Raw genomic sequence first — 21,499 nt, forward strand, 5'->3', positions numbered from 1 at the left:
ATGGAGTCAGTGCTCTGCTATGAGTCCAGTAATGCTTCATGTCTGAGGACCATCTATCCCTTGCCCATACGCATTGCCCTCTACATGATCCTAGGGGTCACAGTCATTCTAACAGTATGTGGAAACCTTTTGGTCACTGTCTCAATTGCCTATTTCAAGCAACTCCACACTCCAACCAATTACCTCATTGCCTCTCTGGCTGTGTCTGACCTTCTTTTAGGATTGTTAGTCATGTTCCCCAGTATGATTCAGTGTGTAGAGACTTGCTGGTATTTTGGTGACATCTTCTGTAAAGTCTACTTGAGTTCTGATGTCATGCTGTGTACAGCATCAATTCTAAATCTGTCATTCATATCACTTGACCGGCACTATGCTGTTTGCCAACCTCTACTATACAGAAGAAAAATAACTGTTAACGTTGTGTTGATCATGATCCTGCTCAGTTGGAGTATTTCAGCTCTCACAGGCTTTGGAATGATTTTTCTGAAGTTAAATATTTGGGGGATTGAGGAGTTCTACTACAATCACGTTGCATGTGAGGGAGGATGTGTCTTGTTTCAGAGTGGACTGTCAAGCACAGTCTCATCAGTACTTTCTTTTTACATTCCAGGAATAATAATGCTTGGTGTTTACCTGAAGATTTTCTTAGTGGCACAGCGACAGTTACGCAGCATAAAGAATATAAGTCATATAAGCTCAGCAAAAGTATCAAACCCAAGTCAGACTAAAGCCACTAAAACACTTGCTATCATAATGGGGGCATTTCTTTCTTTTTGGACTCCTTTTTTTGTCTGTAACATCATTGATCCTTTTATCAATTACTCAACTCCACCAGCAGTCTTTGAAACATTTGTCTGGGTGGGCTACTTGAATTCTACTGCAAACCCTTTAATATATGCATTTTTTTATAGCTGGTTCAGAAAGGCATTTCGATTATTCACTTCAGGTAACATCTTTAAATCTAACATGTCAGAGACAACACTTTTCAGTGAATAAATGGATGCAAAGCAAAAGTCTGAGAAGTGGATATTCATTTTACAGACAAAATTGTTGAAAACAAGCTATTTGCACTTACTGATCAGCTAAAGGTTCAGTGGAGACCACTATTCAGGGCCCTTGGTGCCTTTGCATCCCAGCTCAATGACATCACCTTTTACAAAGCAGAAGTAGCAGAGCTGAGAGGGGACTAGCCCAACCAGAATCAGTCCCTCCACATGTTTTAACCCACAGAATCACCATTTTTTCACTCTAAACAGATACCCAAAATGAAATAAAGTAGCAGTCATGAAAGTTAAAATGATTAACAGGAGGGCAGGTACAAACTCAGATTCACACTGGCTTTTCTGTGTGGGGTTTGTATGTTCTCTGGGTACTCCAGTTTCTTCCCACAGTCCAAAGACATGCAGGTTAGATTAATTGATGACTCTAAATTGCCCATAGATGTGAATGTGAGTGTGAATGGTTGTTTGTCTGTATATGTTGGCCCCTGCGATGGACTGGTGATCTGTACAGGGTAGCAAGTACAAGAAACTTCTCGCCTGATGTCAGCTGGGATAGGCTCCAACCCCCCCGCAACCCTTAATAGATAAGTGATATAGAAAATGGATGGATGGATGAAAGGAGAGGAACCAAGAGGAGACAAAGGAGGTCTAAGGTCTGTCATCTACAATATCGCACGCATTGTGGCAATGACTGACCATCAAAATCTGACCAAGCTCAGAGCAGGGCTCTACTGCAGGAGAAGAGATGTTGTCTAAAAGACATTTTGAACATGACACAAGCAAGAGCTTATTAAAAACTTATTAAGACATACCTCCACTTGTCAATATTAAGTAGCCTGGCTATCATAAGTATCAATTCAGAACTGGCACAACAGTCAATGTCCTGCTCTGACTCCATTGTTGAAAGGCACAAGGGTCTGGCTGCTGCTATTTTTTTTTTAATTTCAGGTTGAAGCCACTAGATGGATCCCCCTTCAGATACTGCAGAGATAGTTGAGAAATCTGCAGTGGCCAGGCATTTCACTCATTACTATGGTGCTTAGTGGAGCAAGTATACTTGGCTTGCAGTCCCTAATATCTGATCCAGCCCCTTTTAGGGGTGTCTGGGAGGGCATATTATGGCACATTATGGAAAACTACAAACCTCAGTTTGTTGCAGGCTGTAGACATTTGTTTAATGCATGTTATGCCATAGACACTGGATCAGGGGACAAGCCACCAGCGGAAAAAGCAATAGTGTCGTGCACCATTCTAGTGCCAACCCTAGATGCCTTGGGAAGCAGTATGCTAAGTGTGACAATTTGATTTTGTGCTCCTTCAGTGCTATTGCATGTGCAGCCTGAATGCGAAATACCCTGGTAATCCAGGGCAACTCTATGGAAGAACATTCCTAAACTCTGATTGAATCTGCTTTGTCAGCCCATTCACAGCTTACACCTGACATGGGGTAGGTTATGTTTTAAGCAGTCTTGTGTTGCAGGCAGATGTGGCTGACTCAGACTTCTGTACCATATGCCATAAGGAATGAATTGATTATTTGATTGAATTTTCCAATGATGCTTGGTTCACCCAGACTCTCAGCAAGCACTGGTAAAAGAAACAGTCCAAATTCAATTCAATTCAATTCAGTTTAATTTTATTTATATAGTGCCATATCACAACAAAAGTCATTTCAAGGCACTTTTCACATAGAGCAGGTCTAGACCGTACTCTTTAAAATAGGTATTTACAGAGGGAGACCCAACAGTTCCCACCATGAGCAGCACTAGGTGACAGTGGAGAGGAAAAACTTCCTCTTAAGAGGCAGAAACCTCGAGCAGAACCGGACTCAGGGTGGGTGGCCATCTGCCTTGACCGGGTTAAGGGGGCAGGGGGTAAGAATGGAATCCCCAGCCGGCAGGCAGGGACATCACCCTGGATACTCCAACCTACTGTTTGCTGCATACGCACACACAACAGCTAGAGCCTTACTCGCAATTTTCAGTCACAGAGAGGTGACCCTCTAGTTCACAGGGGAAAACTCCAGCACTGCGGTGCTCAGTCGGGGGCTTGTGAGTATCCCCACTATCACCCAGCGCCTCTCACCTTGGGCAAGAGAGTCCAGTCCCTCTCCAGGATTTTGGTTCCAGAGCCCATGCTGTGTGTAGAGGTGAGCCCAACTATATCTACCTCTCGCACCAGCTCAGGCTCCTTCCCCGCCAGAGCATAACATGGGTTCAATGTAAGAAATGTAAGGTGATGCCAGTAATACAGCAGTAGTAATGATAGTAGTGATAATTAAAGTATTAACTGCTAACACAGCAATACAACTAATAGTAGTATAAGTAATTTCTAATTCTAGCAGCAGGTGTTGAGTGGAGTTGTAGGAGCAGCAGGAGACTTGTCATCACAGATCAGACTCTACAGCTCCAGAGGCAGAAATACCTGCAGAAAGAGACAGAAGAGGAGAGAGAGACGGAAGAGCACAATACTACAGGAAAGGGGAGCTATTGAGTTAGTAGGGATGGTTCAAGCCTGAGCCAACCCTAACTATAAGCTTTATCAAAGAGGAAAGTTTTAAGCTGACTCTTAAAGGTTCCAAAGGCTGGGAGGAAAGACGCGGAACTAATGTTTATGGTTCTGTTTCTGCCCAGTGTTTCTTCTCTGCTCGCTCTGTATGGTGCAGGTAAAAGACTGCAACAGATGTCAGCAATAAAAATACGCAAATTACAGTATTATGCTGGAAGGGTGAGGGGGGTGTTGCTTAATGGTCTTCACAGGAGTTATGTGTTGTGGTTTTTGTAGTTCCACGTTCAAAATCTTCTTAATAACGGCCTGCATGCTGATAACTGAGCACCGCTAATGTTATCTCATGTTGTTTCTACATACTCTTGTTTTTAGGTTAGGATTCCTTCAGTGTTCATCATTCAGGAGGTTCTTACTGGGAGCTGAATTATCTACAGAGGCCTCAAAGCAGTTTCATATTTAAAAAATCAATGTTTCTCTGCAACGCAGACACGGGGATTTGAGAGGGGCTTTTTGCTCAGTTTGTTTCTTTGGTAACTGAAGATCCAGATGTCTGATGACAAAAACTTAATCTATAATCTATAATCTGGTTTAAGATTATAGTTATAACAATATAAAAAGTGACGGTGACTTGAAACATTAAGAAAATAGTCGAGTGAAAATGTTTTAGTGTTTGGCCATCCAGCTGACAGCTGGCACTTGGTTTATTGCACCTAAACACTCTACTATGTGGCAGCTAATGACAGGAACAAATAACAAATAGCTTTGGTGACTTAAATGACTTCTGACGAAATGCAGCTACAGCTCCGAAAAAGAATCTGATGGAAGCCAAGAAAGTAGCAATAACAACTGATGCATGGACAGCTCACACATTGGATTCTTTCACTGTTACCATTACATGGACGGTGACTGGAGTGGAGGGAACGTGTTAATTATGATGTCATGACTATTCAACTAATCGAAATTGTCTTGATTAATCAACTTCAAAAAGTAACTAAAATGCCCATCCCAATTTTGGACTCAGAAAAATGTTGACATTCACCTACAAATCTTGCTCCATGGTAATTCTTTTGCCTACTCTATTTCAAGTGATTTCACCAGAGGAGTTTTTCCCCCCTCAAAGTTTGAAATACTTAATGTAAATACTTAAATTAAGTACTAAATATTGTGTTTGGGTGACTAAGACCTTCTGATTGGATAGTACAGTGTGTCATAGTTGTAGGTGGTGCCCAAGCTGTATCTTTTGCTAAAAGACTGAGCTCTCCAGTATGTGTCTCCCCTTAGCACAGACCTCTGTTTTTCCCCATTGTGTTTGTGGTATATGCCTTTGGGTTTATGATGACTGGTGGTCTGTCTCCAGAGCAGTACTGTTTTCCAGACTCAAATGCTTCTTGTGTTATGGCACAGTTCAGTGTGGGGACCAAAGTTGCCCTCTATTTGTTGTTTGCTTTAGGCATGCTGGTTACCATTTTAGGGAACTCTGTTGTCATTGTGTCAATAGCTCATTTTACTCAGTTGCAGAATCCTACCAATGTGCTTGTTTTATCTCTTGCTCTTGCAGACCTTCTTGTGGGTGTTGTTGTAATGCCCTTCAGTGCCATTCGGACTGTTCATGGCTGCTGGTTCTATGGTGATGCCTTCTGTCTGCTGCACTCTAGTTTTGATATGTTTCTTACCTCTGTATCTATCTTCCATCTAATTTGTATTGCTGTAGACCGACACCAGGCAATATGTAATCCTCTACATTATTCTAGGAAAATCACAATATCAGTGGCTTGTTTTATGGTATGTGTGAGCTGGGCACTGGCTGCTCTCTACTCCTATGGACTACTCTACTCAAAGGCCAACATAGCAGGGCTAGAGGATTATATAGCATCAATATACTGCCTTGGCAGTTGTAACCTTCTCTTTAATCAGCTCTGGGGGGTTTTGGACAGTATTACTGCCTTTTTCTTTCCCTGCACTGTAATGGTTTGTCTGTACACTCAAATATTTATTGTGGCTAAAGAGCATGTAAGAAAGATCGGAGATATGAACAACAGTTCAAATGACAGAGGGAGAGGTGGGTTGATTAAACAGTCTGAGCACAAAGCTGCAAAGACTCTGGGTATTGTGCTCGGTGCATTCATCTTTTGTTGGATGCCCTTTTTTATAACTTCTATAACTGATGCCTACACTGGCTTTATCACACCTGCTGCAATCTTTGAAGCATTTGTTTGGTTGGGTTACTTCAACTCAACACTAAACCCAGTTATTTATGCGTTTTTTTATCCTTGGTTTAAGAAGTGCTTTTATCTCATTGTCAGTCTGAAAATATTTAACCCCAATTCTTCAACCATAAAGGTGAATATACGAACACATTCATGACAGTATTGTTGAGTATGTTTACATTAACAGCAGGTTTAAGTCATGGAGATGAGTGTTTCAGTTTTTCTAAACATTTTTTTTCTTTTTTTTTACTGCCAGTGATCTCTGTAGTATTAGTAGTCATAGCAAAGGGTATATGAATACCTGATGTCAGTGTGGTATTTCAGTTTTTCCCTTTCAATAAATATGCAAAAAAAATCTAAATGTTTTGTTTTTGTCATTATGTGGTATTGATTGTAGATTGATGAGGGATTTTTTTTTAAATTTACCATGAGGCTGCAATTTAACAAAATGTGAAAATTGAATGGGTCTGAATATTCTCTAAATGCACTGTATCTTGTGGAAGTTAGTTCCTCATGGTTTCCAGATCATCTGTATCCTGTTTCCATGTTTGCATCAAATACTTTGAACAGCAGACGGGACCCAAACTACCTCAGTGGTCTGTACGCTTGATTTTACAGCACAAGATTAGAGATGTATTTTAGTCTCAAACCTTTTGGTGATTTCTAAACAAGTAACAATATTTTAAAATTCTGTGGGAGCCCAGAAACTTGCTCAGAGACCTGACTCATTAATATTTAGAATTTGTAATTCTTGGTGTTATTTTAGAACAGTGGTTTCATTAACTCTTGTTACTCCTTCGTTTGCATGTGTGTAATTTTTTGGAATATTTTAAAAAATACAAAATCCTCCAAGATTACCTTTATAGTGTGAGGCAGAGACTGAGGTCAAAAACTGAAGTTGTCACTAATACACTGTGTACTGGTCTATAACAACTACATCAAACAGACTGGATTAGTACATACACAGACTCTGTACAAACACTGTCTCTGGATTCAGTCACAACCAGAACCACATCTGATCCATCTGTCAACAGCTGTGACATCCTTGGGTCATTTTGAAATTTTCCAAATACAGGTAACACAGATAGAGGAGGTTTCTGGCTCAACTAGACCCCACAACAGCACTCTCAAGGACAGTTTTGTCTGCAGAGGAAAATCATCCACTGGCTGCAAAAAGAAACAATTTCTCTCAAATTTCAATCTCTAGACCTGATACTGAACATAATATTGCTACTGGAGACAAAGTTAAATATCCAAGTAATAAATTGGACATATTTGACTCACTATCTCCAAAGTAGTCAATCTTAAATGAGAGAGAAAGCAAAGGTCCTCTGAGGGTGAAATCATTACTGAGACACTGGGAAACACTGTGTGAGACCAACCAACCCAGGTGGACTGTTCAGTATTATACAGTATAAATGTTTTCATGTTTAAAACGCTGTGTGTATCAACACTGCTCAATGTGTAACTCAGAATTGCTGACCACACCATCAGTTCTGTGGTACTGTCACTTAAAATAACACCATGAAACAAAAGAGGGATTAACCAAAAGATATTTGCTTTTTTTTTTGCTTTTATCATACAAAGGCAGAATCTCAGGGGCTCATGAGGTGTGTCCTTTTCATTCCATAAGATCATCCACTTTTTTCACAACTCAGCACTGTGTTACCCTGATGGTCATTACATAGTAGTATTGTTAAAAATTAACAAAAATTTGTAAACATCTACTGTGTCTGTATAGATTCCCCTTCATTTTCTTTATTACTATTTTGAGAACTGTAACTTCCCCAACTAACACATAATTCTGGGTGGGAATTTCAACATAGAACTGGATCCATAGAAAGATCGCTCATCATCATCCTCTACCACAGTAACTAACACACAGTGCAGCTGACTCTGCCATTCATAGTATTATTTTTTCTGATCTTGCTTGTTTTACTATTACTTTATTGACTGAACAGCATTCCCATCCTCCACCCAGACAGCCTTTCAATATTGCTTTACAACATTGAAATCCCTTATAGAAACACCAGTTATATCACGCACTTACTGGGGAACTGCAAGAACACTCATGTGCGATAGAATAATATCATACTGTGCGTATAAAAAGGACTCAACAAGAAAACAGAAACTACAAAATGAAGTGAAGACACTGGACTATCTGGCCTCTTGGATGCCTACCAATGCCATCATAAACTTACTTAAAAGTAAAACACACAATATCATACTTAACAACAGATATGTTCCTTTAAGTCAGTCAACAACAGTTTGAATTTGGAACTAAAGCAAAAAACTGAAAAATCTGTCATTACTTTTAACCATAACCTCACCCAGGAGCATGCATAACTCAAGATCCTGTTTTAAAAACTTTCAAATTCCTTCTTTTTAACCATACAGTATATACTGATAACCCACAATATTAAAACCAAGTGAATAACATTGATTATCTCATTATACTATATTATACAATGTTTTGCTGGGAAACCTTGGGTCCTGGCATCCATGTTGATGTTACTTTGACACATACCACCCACCTAAACATTGTTGTAGACCAAGCATACCCCTCTATGGCAACAGCATTCTTTAATGGCAGGGGCCTCCTCCAGCAGGACAATATGCTATCACACTACAAAAACCAGCAATGGCTTGAGGAACTCGGCAAAGAGCCCAAGGCACTGACCTGGTCACTGAACTCCCCAGATCCCAGTCTGATCTGAGGGATGCGCCAGAGTAAGCCAGATCCACGGAGGCCCCATCTCACACCCCACGGGATCCAAAGGATCTGCTGCCAATGTCATGCCAGGGTGCCACACACTGCAGGACACCCCCAGGGGTCCCATATGCCCCAACAAGTCAGAACTGTTTTGGTGGCATGAGGAGGACCTACACAACAGCAGGCAGCTCCAACAGATGCTTGATCAGATTGGGATATGGGGATTTTGGGAGACACTGAAAAAATAAAATGTGGCAAAAGCCTTTAGAGGCCCAGTGAGAGATAGGGTGAGTGGTGACCATTTGGCAAGACACTGTTTTTCTTGGACCAATATAACATAGGAGTTTGACCCAAACAATGATCCTCTAAGCTGCGCCTGCACAGTCGCGCACTGCTCCCACTTTCTCCGCGCACAGCAAAACTATGTAGCGCATAAAATTACAGTGTGCAACAGTGTGCACGTCTGATGCTGCTCACAGTGGTCCAAGGGAGTCTCAGGGAGTTTGTGTGTATGCTCAGACACATGAAAAATTAGGGGGAACATTGGACCCAAACAGGTTTTTAACCTCCCTAGGTACACAGGCACCAAGGTTTAAAAACTAAGTTTGAAACCATGTAACTGACTAAAAAATTCCAATTATATCATAGTGGCTGCTAGGGAAGAGGCAAGCTTAAAGAGGTGTAAAAGTAAGTCATCAGCATACAATGAAACTTTATATTCAGTACCACTGCTCCACACCCTTGCCGATTGTTTTGACTGATAAGGATTTTAGGGAGGATGGGCTCTATGTGTCAAAACCTTTGTAAAGATTTTAAGATCAGAAATTAATAAGGAATTTTGCATGTAGAAGGAACAGTCCCAGGGATTATTATCCTTTTTGAATGAAAAAAGATGAAAGGTGCTTGGTTTAGTGATGAGGGGAGAGAACCAGTTTTAAAGGATTCAGCAAAGACAACTACTAATCTAGGGCTAATTGGTCAGATTGTTTTTTTTTTTTTAAGAAATCAATGTTTATGTTGTTGACTCTGCGGAGCAAGTAAGAGATAGCCTAGATAGAAAAAGGTTTTTTTTAGACATCTAAAAGGAGTGTTCACAGAGAACTTATCCTCTTAACTTTACATTATGTTGAATATTTCCATAACTTGTGGTACTGTGTGAACCACCAGTGATAAGGGTGCTATTTTGTGACTCCTGGTGGCAGAAAAGAGAACATCATGTTAGCATGTTGGATTTTATGAGGTGGGAGCAGAGCTGGAGAATGCTGCATGCTTATAGTGGTAACCCTGCAGGGGACCTGCATCCAAACTGCAGTGTAGGACACTTCTACATGCTGCACTGTAGATTATGGTTAGAATTTTTAGTTTGAGTTGAATTTCTGATCAAAATTCTAGTAATTGTTTATATTTCTTACCCACCTTTTTGAGTGTTCTTATGTTGTTGGATTTGAGAATTATTTTTCTATCCATTTATCCACACATTTTCATACATTTAGAGCAAAGTGTGCTTCAACTATGCAGTGACTGATATTATTTGTTTATTTATTTGTATACTTCTATAAGTACATTATTCCAAAACATCAGAATGAAAAATTCATAATGCCACTCTAACATACTACTCAAACTTATTTCCAGCATATTGCCAATATTACAACACAATAATGTCTCTTGGGCTGTTTTACATGCATTTCAGTAGCAGGCTTTTGATTGGATGGAACATTGAATCAGGTGATTTGTAGGTTGTTACAAGACAGAGATTTCAGGGTGTTTCCCTCACTTTTCTCATGGACCTCTCTCTTCGGGTTCTGTTGAGTTATCTCTGTGTTTGTGGTATATGCCTTTGGGTTTATGATGACTGGTGGTCTGTCTCCAGAGCAGTACTGTTTTCCAGACTCAAATGCTTCTTGTGTTATGGCACAGTTCAGTGTGGGGACCAAAGTTGCCCTCTATTTGTTGTTTGCTTTAGGCATGCTGGTTACCATTTTAGGGAACTTTGTTGTCATTGTGTCAATAGCTCATTTTACTCAGTTGCAGAATCCTACCAATGTGCTTGTTTTATCTCTTGCTCTGGTTGATCTACTAGTGGGTGTTGTTGTAATGCCCTTCAGTGCCATTCGGACTGTTCATGGCTGCTGGTTCTATGGTGATGCCTTCTGTCTGCTGCACTCTAGTTTTGATGTGTTTTTCACCACTCTTTCTATCTTCCATCTAATTTGTATTGCTGTAGACCGACACCAGGCAATATGTAATCCTCTACATTATTCTAGGAAAATCTCAATATCAGTGGCTTGTTTTATGGTATGTGTGAGCTGGGCACTGGCTGCTCTCTACTCCTATGGACTACTCTACTCAAAGGCCAACATAGCAGGGTTAGAGGATTATATAGCATCAATATACTGCCTTGGCAGTTGTAACCTTCTCTTTAATCAGCTCTGGGGGGTTTTGGACAGTATTATCTGTTTTTTCTTTCCCTGCACTGTAATGGTTTGTCTGTACACTCAAATATTTATTGTGGCTAAAGAGCATGTAAGAAAGATCGGAGATATGAACAACAGTTCAAATGACAGAGGGAGAGGTGGGTTGATTAAACAGTCTGAGCACAAAGCTGCAAAGACTCTGGGTATTGTGCTCGGTGCATTCATCTTTTGTTGGATGCCCTTTTTTATAACTTCTATAACTGATGCCTACACTGGCTTTATCACACCTGCTGCAATCTTTGAAGCATTTGTTTGGTTGGGTTACTTCAACTCAACACTAAACCCAGTTATTTATGCATTGTTTTATCCATGCTTCAAAAACTGTTTTTATTGTATTGTTACACTGAAAATATTTAGCTCAAATTCCTCAAACATGCATATATCTCTTAAATGACAGAGCTTATCTAAAAATGTTTATTTTTTATGTATTTAACATTTTCAAATAAGACATTTTTGAGCATGCATTTGCATTAATACTAAAAATGTCTTTCTTTTGTGGTTGTAATTTCTTTCTTGTCTTACAATGGTAATGACACATTTTGTTCAACACTATTCTTTATTTTACTGTCACCTTACTTAAATTTGTCTTTGTCTAAGTTAGACTTAATTTAAAGTAAGTTCAGAACACAGTATAGTAGCTCAGTCTTGTAAGAGGGTTTTTTGTCCTAACAAATTAGTAGTGACTGCTTTATCTGTCCCGTCATTTTCAGATGACACAGACACTGCAGTAGTGGTTGCCATGCACATTTAAGTAAATACTCGCCATGTCAGCCTAAGAAATATGCCAGCTAAAGAGTTGGATCTGTAAAGTCATTCACAACAACCTACCATCAATTAACACAAAACCATGGCTGGTATATATAAAGCTGCTCAGAGCAAATGTTTGCTATTAAGTACATTGGCATTATACAATATTCTCACAGTTAGGAGTAAGTTTCATGCGTTGGTAAAATTTCAACTCCCAAATTATTCCAAAGTGCTCCAGATGTTTCCTAACCTAAGTAAGGGTGACTAGCTGAAACAGAGGACACACTCTCCTCCAAAGAAAAGCTACTTTGCTAATGTATGATAATAAATAGATAAAAAGATATAGTGTCTGACACAGTACCCTCACAACATGAAAAAATGAAACCATCCCATTCATAACATGATGGATTCAGCATTTATTCAAAAAGAACAAAATCACGCACTTGTTGTTCATATTAACCACATAAACAGTATATATGAATTCTAAAAAGTGCATTAATAGTTGTATTAGCTGGCAGATGAAAAACAAGAATTCTAATGAGTTTGAAGGAGCAATGATGGACAAGAAAACTCACAAATGAAAACACACAAATGACACAGTTGGAATGATTACTGAAAACCACACTCAATTAATAAACATACATTTTATACATTATCTACCTATACTATTTAAAACATTATGGAATATACATGTTGTCACACTGTTATATTCTCACATGATGACAACTCTTCCAGCCACACTAACAGCTCTCTTTAGCCAGTGGTCAGATTAAACAAACTGACAAGGCCTTAATCATCAGCTTTACTAAGGTACAGCAGTAATTTGAGCTAAATGTTCACATAAATCACAAAAAACAATGAGGTAGATTTATTCAATAAACTTTTACCTGTAATTAAATATTTTACAGTGTTGTTGTGATATTTTTACTTGAGCAAAGGATGTGAATTCCAGTGTTGCCTTTCACAGAGACTCAAAATTTCCTGCTGTTTCCTCCACAGGTCCTTTCATCTGTCTGCACCTCTGTCTGTATCCTGTTCATGATGCTTCCTCACACCTGTGTTCATTTTTAGATTTCATTTGGTCTGTTTAGTTATTGTTATTACATTTCCCATAAGTGGGATAAATAAAGTATATCTCATCTTATCTTATTGTATATGATTTAGCTTTTAATTGTATTGGCTAATGTTAGCTGATAGAAGTGCTATCAGCTAACATTGGATGAGAGGCAGGGTACACCCTGGACAGATCACCAGTCCAGTTGCAGGACCAACATATATAGACAAACAACCATTCACACCTACAGGCACTTTAGAGTCACCAATTAACCTGCATGTCTTTGGACTGTGGGAGGAAGCTGGAGAACCAGAGAGAACCCACACAGACACAGGGAGAACATACAAACTCCACATAGAAAACCCAGAACCTTCTTGCTCTGAGGCAGTAGTGCTAACCATTTGCACCACCATGCTGCCCAGAAAATAAAACAATAATTCACAAAACACAACAAGATTTCAGATTATGGAAATTGAGAGACAACACCTCTTGTTTGTAACTGGACAGAATCTCAGTCAATTCAGGGTTTATCCAGTGGATATACTCACGGTCGGTTGGTTCTAGACCCTGGAGTGGTCATAGAGAGAATATATATATATATTGTGAGCAATTTAGGTTTTTTCTGTTTACTGTACTTCACATGAGGTTAATTGATGAATAAAAATGAATCATGGGATTATTTTTGACAGCATCCTCACTTTGCCAATCACAAACATGAGGTGTTGTCCCCCCATTTCCATAATCTGAAATCTTGTTGTGTTTTGACCATCACGGCCACAGTATCACTAAATATATGGACAGAATGGCCCCTTTAAATTATTATACTGTACATTACATAACACAACATAAACTAGTTTTACACAAATTACAATGAATTAATTAATAAATGATTTAATATTTCTCTATCAGAATGTTATTCCTGGTAGTGTGGAAACAGTATCTAGATTTTCATAGCGAGAAATACAATTTACATTAAACATAACTGAACAGTTAAACATAATAAAATCTGGAAATCACAATAATTGAAGATTTTCAGAAACATTCTTTTTGGTGTGTGGCAGTGGGTGTTGTGGTAGTCTGGGGACTCCTGATTTTAAAGTTGAATCTGACTGAGGTGTGTAACAATACCATATATAAACTATTAATGTGCAAAGTATTATTATTATTATTATTATTATTATTATTATTATTATTATTAGTAGTAGTAGTAGTATTACAGTCATTGTATTTGTAACACATCCGTGTAGAGTGGAGTTTGATAATGTACTCTTCTGATCTACAATCCAGTCCGGTGGGTGGCAGTAATGCGTCTGCAAGCTTGTTTACCAACCGCCAATCAAACGAAAAGAAGAGGAGACCGTAGAAGAAGAAGTCTGTTGTGAAACAGGACTTTAGGATGCCGGTGACCCACTGTTAGCCATCACCATAGGTCACAGCTGAGGTGAGCTTTACATCGTAGTTTGTTTGGTAGTGACAGTACAGCTGCGGTAACGTTGAAGCTACAGCTCTCTGTTAACCACCAGCCAAATTTAGCCAGCCAAACCTGTTGTGTTAAGCTAGCTAGAGACAGCCTATGTAGCTAGAGTAGGTCACCTCGGGACAGCATAGTTATTATTATGTGGTAAAATGAAGCTACCACAGATGTGTACCCTAACACGTTTAAGATGACATTCGTAGTGTTTAGGTTTATACAAGAAGGTTCAGATAAATACATATAAAACCTGTAGCCTAGCAGACTAATTAATGGACATATATCTTTCCACAGACCTCTGTTTTATTTTAAGTTAGTATCCAGGTTGTTGTTTGAATTCCATGCAGACATTACAGCTGAACTGACACTAAAACTGAATTGAGCATTGTGAATTATACTTGTTACATCCATGAAGCGACCCAGTATCTTTGCTTTGTATATGAATGTAAATACAAAGGCACTACATCTCACTGAATTCATATCTCTAGGGGTCATATTGAAATATTGTCACAAAAACATTCAACTTATATTGTCTCTAACAGTAGTCATCGTTGGTCCCCTGTGGAGGAAGGAATGCCACCTTTAGTTGGAGCTGAGTTGATCCAGACACCAGTGCAGCTCTATCGGTATCTCCTCAGATGTTGCAGGCAGTTGCCAACCACAACAATGCAGCAACACTATCGACATGCCATAAGACAGGTGAGGACTTGAGGTCATGTGCACCAACTGTTGAAATGCAAAATGTTTTTCAAGTGGCATTGGACATTTTGTTATATTTTGAATATTTTCAGGTACTGAGCCTCTCATTGACAAGGAACATTTGTGGACAATGAGATAATGCCAAGGGATGCTAGATATATTTTCAACTTTAGAGTCTAACAGTCAGATATTTTTTAAAGACAGTGTTTCAGTCAGTGGTTGATATTGTTTGTTTGATAGTGATTGGTTTTGGCCTACACCATGACATGTATTTGGAGACTTCTGCCATTTTCCCAGACACTAACCTTAGATATCAAGCAGTGACTGCTGCCATCTGCTGTCCCAGCCAAAACTAAGTCATCATTGTAAAATGGAGATTGACAGATCATTTTCAGGTAGCTGTCACAGATCATATATTTGCAGTATTAACAACTAAATTGTTTTGTAATTTTATTTTCAGTGGTCTCCATGAAATCTGTCAAGACTTCATAATATCCTCATCTATCCACCTAAAAGAAGATTAGAAAAAATTGTTGATACAACACCTCTGTAAAAACTGAACATTCTGTCTTTATAAAGGGACGGTTTATTGTGGGACTGTTGTTAAATTGCAACAAGTTTAGTTTACTGTGCTTAATAAACTGGAAACTGGGTGTATTTATGACATATAACAGTTACACACCATTCACATATGAAAATTAGGTCAAGTGCTGAGTGTGATTTACCTAACCCTGGAAGTTCAAGCACAGTTGCTTCAGTGTCCATTCTGCCAAGTGCTACCCCAGTATAAGCATGGCCTAAGTTACCGTGGAAACCTATACTTGTAGGCTAGCCGTGTTCTTTTCTGTAGCCTACTGCAAGCTTAAAGCATTGTTACAGTGAATCTGACAGACTGAAACCTGAAGTTCCTCCCTGAAGGGTCCTCTTCACCTCTTTGCTGTGAACATTAGCCAGTTTGCACTAAACATCATAATTTATTACATTTTGATATGGCTGTGCTTATTGTGTACTGCTTGAAATGAGTTCAAAAGATGTGTTTGTCAAATGTAATTTAACTAGATTTAAGAATTTGACCCACAGTTGTAGCCTTGTAGTAGCTATTATAGAGACTTTGATGTCACTTGTACAAACAACAAAGTGACACAGTCCATCTGACTGAAAGCTTTTTTTCTAGCAAATGTAATTATTTTATGTTCTTGCTATGACATTACTTAGCTACCTTGGGTGCTATTTGATATTTATGGGTTGTTTAATTCCATGCTATGTGGTATACATTTACATTCATTTTCACCACTTTTAATTTTCACAACACTACAAAATCAATTCACATCAAACATATGGGACTTGAACCTGTGATTATAAGCAGAGCACTTCTACAGACTGAACAAACAGAGCTCTTGTTTTTGTTTTAATGTTTTATTCTCAGTGCTGTTTGTTGATTGTGTGCTGCTGTGTGGCTGTGAGCATCAGAGATTTGTCCTAACACGTCTGATTTCTTTGTTGTGAATAAATGTGACAACTGCTTCATGTCTCACATCTGTGTTTCAGAGTAACCCCTTAAGCCAGATGTGAATTTTTGATTCCATCAGCTCTGACTTAACTGTACGAAACAAATGAATCCTGGTTCATTCAAGCCAGGCTTTTCACAATAAACCCTGCATATAAGATCCACCTGTCTGGTTTACCTTTGTTTCCAGGGTTACAACAGTCACTCAGATGAAGATGACCCAGAGAGGATACAAATGATAATCCAAAGAGCAATAGCAGATGCTGACTGGATTCTTGATAAAGTAAGGATAAAAGCCCTTCTTAATATTAATATACAAATAATCACTCTGCAACTGTTAACTGCTTTTTTATTTACAGTATACCAAGAAGAAGTGAGGTTCATAAGACATGGTTTACAGCTGTGGATGAACTGTTTCTAGGTCTGTCTCTGGAGTGTTTCTGCTCTCACAGTACTTCTGAGTTTTTGTCAACTACAAAGAGTATGAACACCATGTTGCTGAACAACCATGACCAACATTTGAAGAATAGATCTAATGTAATTATTGAGTCAGTGGCCATATAATGTCACTGCTCAATTCAATAAAATATTAATAAGTGTAAATAGTTTTTTAATGTGTTGACTATGAGCTGTTTGATCTTTTAATAAAGTACTTATCAGTACGTATCAGTATATGCAGCTCAGTTGTCTTATTTACAGTGTATGCTTAAGAGCTTCATTTTACATGTGAACAATACTCATGCCCATAGTTACTAACCTTCATTTTTGAGTTGCAGTAGTTGAGGAAATTAAGTTGAAACATTAGTCTGTTAAAAATCAACAGTATAGTTCCACATGTAAACAGACATGTTAATAACTGCTCTCTCCTCTGCAAAAGCTTTGCCTGGAATGACTTCACATTTAGTTTGATGTCCATGACTTGTGCTCACTTGCCAAGACCAGGTGAACCACTGAACAGTGTCAACATATATGGATATCAAGTCATTTTTATTGAAACAATACATAATAATACAATGTAAAAATTTGCTCCCCTGCTTTTCCAACATTTTACCACAAAAAAACATACCTCTTCTTGTGTATTTAGTATTTATTCAAGTATAGCTATTTGTCATTAATTAATGCATGAAAGATAATGGTGCATGATGAGACTGTACTCCTTGTGTTGTGGCCACAGACTGGCTGTACGAGAATGGAATAAAAGATAAAAATAACACAGATGATTGAATCAGGATGTTGTTTTTTTTCTCATATTTAAAACCAAAATGTATTTACAAATGCATGCACATGCAGTATTTCAATTGATACAAAAAGTAATAAAACTAGATATACAGAGTAATTCTTCAGTATAAATAGTATAAATAATATTCCTTTGTATAAATAGCTCCATCTTCTTCCATGTTGGTCTGAGATGTTGAGATATTTGGTGTGAACAAAACTTAATGTTCTGAGTATATTCAAGCTTACAACACTGTAAATCCTCACACCTGCTGACCAGAGTGTGAGTAACTACAGTAAGCAGCTGGATGTTACTTTACACACACAAGCAGGAGTAAGGTGTAAAGAGGAGGTGTAGGTGTTTCTGGTGAAGTTGGAGCTTTGGAATTGCTTCAGAAAAAGGGGCTGCAGCAGTGAGATTTCTCTGAAGTGGGTATCACCCAGAGAAAACAGGACAGGCACTCTGGAAATGCGATCGCAGAAGTCATACATTTTCTGCTGTCTCAGTCACATCCTTACTTTTGTAGAATGAACTGGTCGATGAACTCGTTCTGCTCAGACTCCACTTTGGACAATGCTTCATACTCAATACGATATCTGAAACAAGAAAACATAACAGAAAACTAACCATAACTGAATTCATGCAATAAAACAAAAATATAAAAACACCCGAGCACTACATAAAAATAGATATTGTTTTGATATTTTTCATATAATTTAATTGTGAATGTTCAGGTCAGATTTGTCAAGCTTATGGATTATATGTTACTGCCACCTTGAGTGGCAGAATCAAGACCTTAACTAGAAATGGGCATTTGAAGAAATTTCCTTGATCGATCATCTGGAAAATAAGTGATCACACAAATCGATAATCAATTAATCATAATTTTTTTTAATGTATATGGCAGAAAATAGGCTGCTACAGAAAATGTGTTTTCCTCTTAAATAAAGCCTTTAAAGTTGACCTAACAGAAAGTAAAACAAAAAAGATTTGTGGCCTCATAAAGGAAGCAGAGCCCGAGGCTCCGAGTCAAACCCAACAAGTTAACAAACCAAAGCTACACTTGTCACAAACACAAGTGTTGTCTTTTAGACAACAGAAAAAAAGATATCAACGGCATTACAATGTTTACAATGAGCTTTGTTGTTTCTTTGCTTGAAATGGTCCCACACCAAACTTCTCCTGCTCTCTTCATGTTTAACTTTGGTTTCTATGACAGCTCAAAGGCAGCTCAGTTTTCTCTGCTAAATTTTAATTGCACCTCCTGCTGGTTACTGCCACATTGTGAAAATCATTGTATTGCTTCATGACACACTGCACTACGTTGTGATCGACAAAATTCTTAGTGATCAACTATTGATCATCAATTAATTATGCCCATCCCTTCTTTATCTGTTACTTTAAGTTATCTATCCCAACTGTTTATCCATTATTTTTAGGTCAAACGTTCATTTTTTTATCCATTACTTTTAGCTGAACATTTCAGATGTTTATATATTACTTAACCATTTTCTTACTATTTAAACCATTTTGGCTAACTACTTCAACTTCTCTGCTAGTTTCCTAAATAGTTTTCATGCACTCTCAGTAGCTTTAAGGTGTTACAGCTAATTAGGATCATACTGGTTACTGTGACAACAGATTTGCTAAAAATCAACGTCACACCGACTAATAATCCTTTCTGGATGTTAACTCTCTCAATGAGAGCTCAGGTACAGGACCCTACAACGACTCGAATTTGATTTGAATTCCTCCACTGTATGGGATGTTCTTAGCCATCACAACTTGTTGGCTAAGACTGTGCAAGAGAAATAGTGGTGGTTCAAGTGGTATTTTATTCACCTGCAGCACAACCCATTTATTCAGCCTTAAATGGACTGAGACCCACAACCTATTCAGCTCAAACCAGCACAGTTTTAGCTAGCTTATGGAGTTGACCCACACACAGTTTACCTCTCAAGTTGCATCTTTTTCTCTGCAATGAGAGCCTGAAGCTGCTGCTGCTGAGCCTCCCTCTGTTTCGCCACAGACTTCAGCAGATTTCTGGCTCCTATTGCCTAAAGGAGAACACAGAACAAACACTACTAAGGTCTTGGTCTCATGAGCAAAAGGAGGCACATAATGTATAGTATACCTGAAACTAACTAAGGTGAGTTTAAAAGGAGTTCAATCATTCCAGGTGCTTCAAAGCTTTTGCATATAAAGACTACAACTACAGAAGTTTTAACTGAAGCTTACAATGTCAATCTTACCTTCATCTTTTCTGTCTCCGCTTCTTTTGCCAATTCATCAACCAGCTCAATAAGACCTCCAACTATCTTCTGAAACTGGCCAATTTCTGTAAAACATAACACAAACTCATACTCCTGTACTGTCTGTTGATATTTGGTGGAGGGTGGGGGTGATCTTCAATGCTTACTGTCCACAAATTCTTTACACTCCTCCTTAAGCTCTGAGGTCTTCTGACTGACATCAGGCTCCAGTACCCTTAGCTTGTTGAGCTCATCAAAATAAAAGCCGGCCTCTGCTAATGGGTCTTTAGCCATGGCCACTGGCCCTGTCACAAGGGAGACAGAAATGAGGGATGGAATGAAGGGATGAACAGAGACAGTTGACACATTTAAATGAAATGTAGTTTTGACTTTTAGGCTCTGCAATGGACAGTCATCTAAGAAGAAAAAAAATCACAAATAAGAATTGTCAGCTGGATAACTTTACACTGAAATCAACAGGATTTATAGCTCGATAAGGTATCTTCGGCTGAGAACGAGCTTGCTATCCAGCTATCACACAGTGACACTCTGTGGACCGTACATTAACAGAGGACGTTTGTCGGTGCAAAATAAACATTTCGTTGAGCTATGCCCTTCAGTGAGAAACAACCATATGGCAAGACGAGCCAGTGCCTCGTTTAGCATGAAACTTTACTCACTGGACCTCTCTGTTAAATGTTAGCGGTAGTTAAATACCTACAGATGTAACGTTACGTTTCTTCGAGTGTAAATGATCTGACTGATATTTGCATTAGCGTACCATTGATGAGTTAACACGATTTAACTTTAACTTGAAAAAAATAATATTACCTTTAATCAGCAAAGGCTGAAATAGTATCACATAAGGGGTTCACATGCTTAAAGGCTTTTTTCCTATTGTGGCCTTATCTAACCGTGTAAATGTTAGCTTAAGCTATCTTGCCAAAAATAGTTAAATTAACTCAGCTAGTTAGCTACATGTCGCTAGCCTGCTCACAACGGCTAATTGAATGTCCTAAAACCACACAGCCCACGTTAAGGCTAATTAAGTTCCTCGTACATTTATAACGAGTCGTATCTGGCGACATTAGGAACTGAAAATTGTGCATTTTACCTGTTTAAACTGCTATCACCGTCAACGCCGATACCTCTGTATCGTGTCTATGTGGCAAAGCAATAACACTAAACCAGACAAGCTCCTCCTCCTCCTCCCCAAGGAAACCAGACGCCGCTGCCGGTGTGTGTGTGTGTGTGTGTGTGTGCGGGTTGACGCATAGACTATGTATGAGATGATGTTTGGCTTTACCGATCACAAAGTCTGAGGCTGTCGTAGATGTATTACCTACACGACTACAGAGATATGGCTATCATAAGTCTTGGTCGGGGGGCTTTAATTAATCTTGTAGGAATCCAGTAAAATTTGCCAATGAAAGTCCAGTGCCACGAGGGTGCTTGCCGCACTGGACAACGTCAGGCACACTGAGCTGTCAATCAAAAACTAGCCAATGGAGACGCACCCCTCGAAAAACCTTCCCACGCGGGAGGTTTGTGTCAGAACTGCAAAGAGTCCGAGTACAGAGAGGAGCTTAAAGTCAGAGCAGAAGTCTGATCTATGGGAAAGAAGCAGAATGAACTGTAAACAAGAAGAGA

General features: G+C 38.8%; 5 protein-coding genes across 8 annotated transcripts; 4 read left to right on the forward strand and 1 right to left on the reverse strand.

Annotated features, from left to right (window-relative positions):
• Nucleotides 1-996, forward strand: LOC108899622 (trace amine-associated receptor 1-like). The gene has a single exon (XM_051065420.1). The coding sequence runs from the start codon at nucleotides 1-3 to the stop codon at nucleotides 994-996; it is 996 nt and encodes a 331-aa protein (XP_050921377.1).
• Nucleotides 997-4,844: 3,848 nt separating this feature from the next.
• On the forward strand, nucleotides 4,845-5,873 carry LOC108899614 (trace amine-associated receptor 13c-like). The gene has a single exon (XM_018700161.1). It carries the CDS (start codon nucleotides 4,845-4,847, stop codon nucleotides 5,871-5,873), a length of 1,029 nt encoding a protein of 342 aa, XP_018555677.1.
• A 4,404-nt stretch (nucleotides 5,874-10,277) lies between these two features.
• LOC108899608 (trace amine-associated receptor 13c-like) lies at nucleotides 10,278-11,297 on the forward strand. The gene has a single exon (XM_018700148.1). The coding sequence runs from the start codon at nucleotides 10,278-10,280 to the stop codon at nucleotides 11,295-11,297; it is 1,020 nt and encodes a 339-aa protein (XP_018555664.1).
• Nucleotides 11,298-14,013: 2,716 nt separating this feature from the next.
• On the forward strand, nucleotides 14,014-17,053 carry lyrm9 (LYR motif containing 9). 4 transcript variants are annotated; one of them, XM_018701467.2, is made up of 4 exons: nucleotides 14,014-14,145; nucleotides 14,721-14,874; nucleotides 16,572-16,664; nucleotides 16,803-17,053. In XM_018701467.2, the coding sequence occupies exons 2-4, from the start codon at nucleotides 14,749-14,751 to the stop codon at nucleotides 16,866-16,868; spliced, it is 285 nt and encodes a 94-aa protein (XP_018556983.1). In that variant the 5' UTR covers nucleotides 14,014-14,145; nucleotides 14,721-14,748; the 3' UTR covers nucleotides 16,869-17,053. The 4 variants fall into 4 exon arrangements, with proteins under 4 accessions (XP_018556983.1, XP_018556966.1, XP_018556990.1 ...); XM_018701450.2 differs by having other exon boundaries at nucleotides 14,024-14,145; nucleotides 14,718-14,874; XM_018701474.2 differs by having other exon boundaries at nucleotides 14,025-14,145; nucleotides 14,718-14,874; nucleotides 16,741-17,053.
• Nucleotides 17,054-17,349: 296 nt separating this feature from the next.
• On the reverse strand, nucleotides 17,350-21,106 carry ift20 (intraflagellar transport 20 homolog (Chlamydomonas)). Its single transcript, XM_051065488.1, has 5 exons — nucleotides 20,964-21,106; nucleotides 20,017-20,154; nucleotides 19,850-19,935; nucleotides 19,551-19,654; nucleotides 17,350-18,193 (listed from the first exon to the last, which is right to left on the reverse strand). Exons 2-5 carry the CDS (start codon nucleotides 20,141-20,143, stop codon nucleotides 18,112-18,114), a joined length of 399 nt encoding a protein of 132 aa, XP_050921445.1. The 5' UTR covers nucleotides 20,144-20,154; nucleotides 20,964-21,106; the 3' UTR covers nucleotides 17,350-18,111.
• Nucleotides 21,107-21,499: the final 393 nt, after the last annotated feature.

This window comes from Lates calcarifer, linkage group LG21 (assembly GCF_001640805.2).
Source record: "Lates calcarifer isolate ASB-BC8 linkage group LG21, TLL_Latcal_v3, whole genome shotgun sequence".
Lineage (NCBI taxonomy): Eukaryota > Metazoa > Chordata > Actinopteri > Centropomidae > Lates > Lates calcarifer.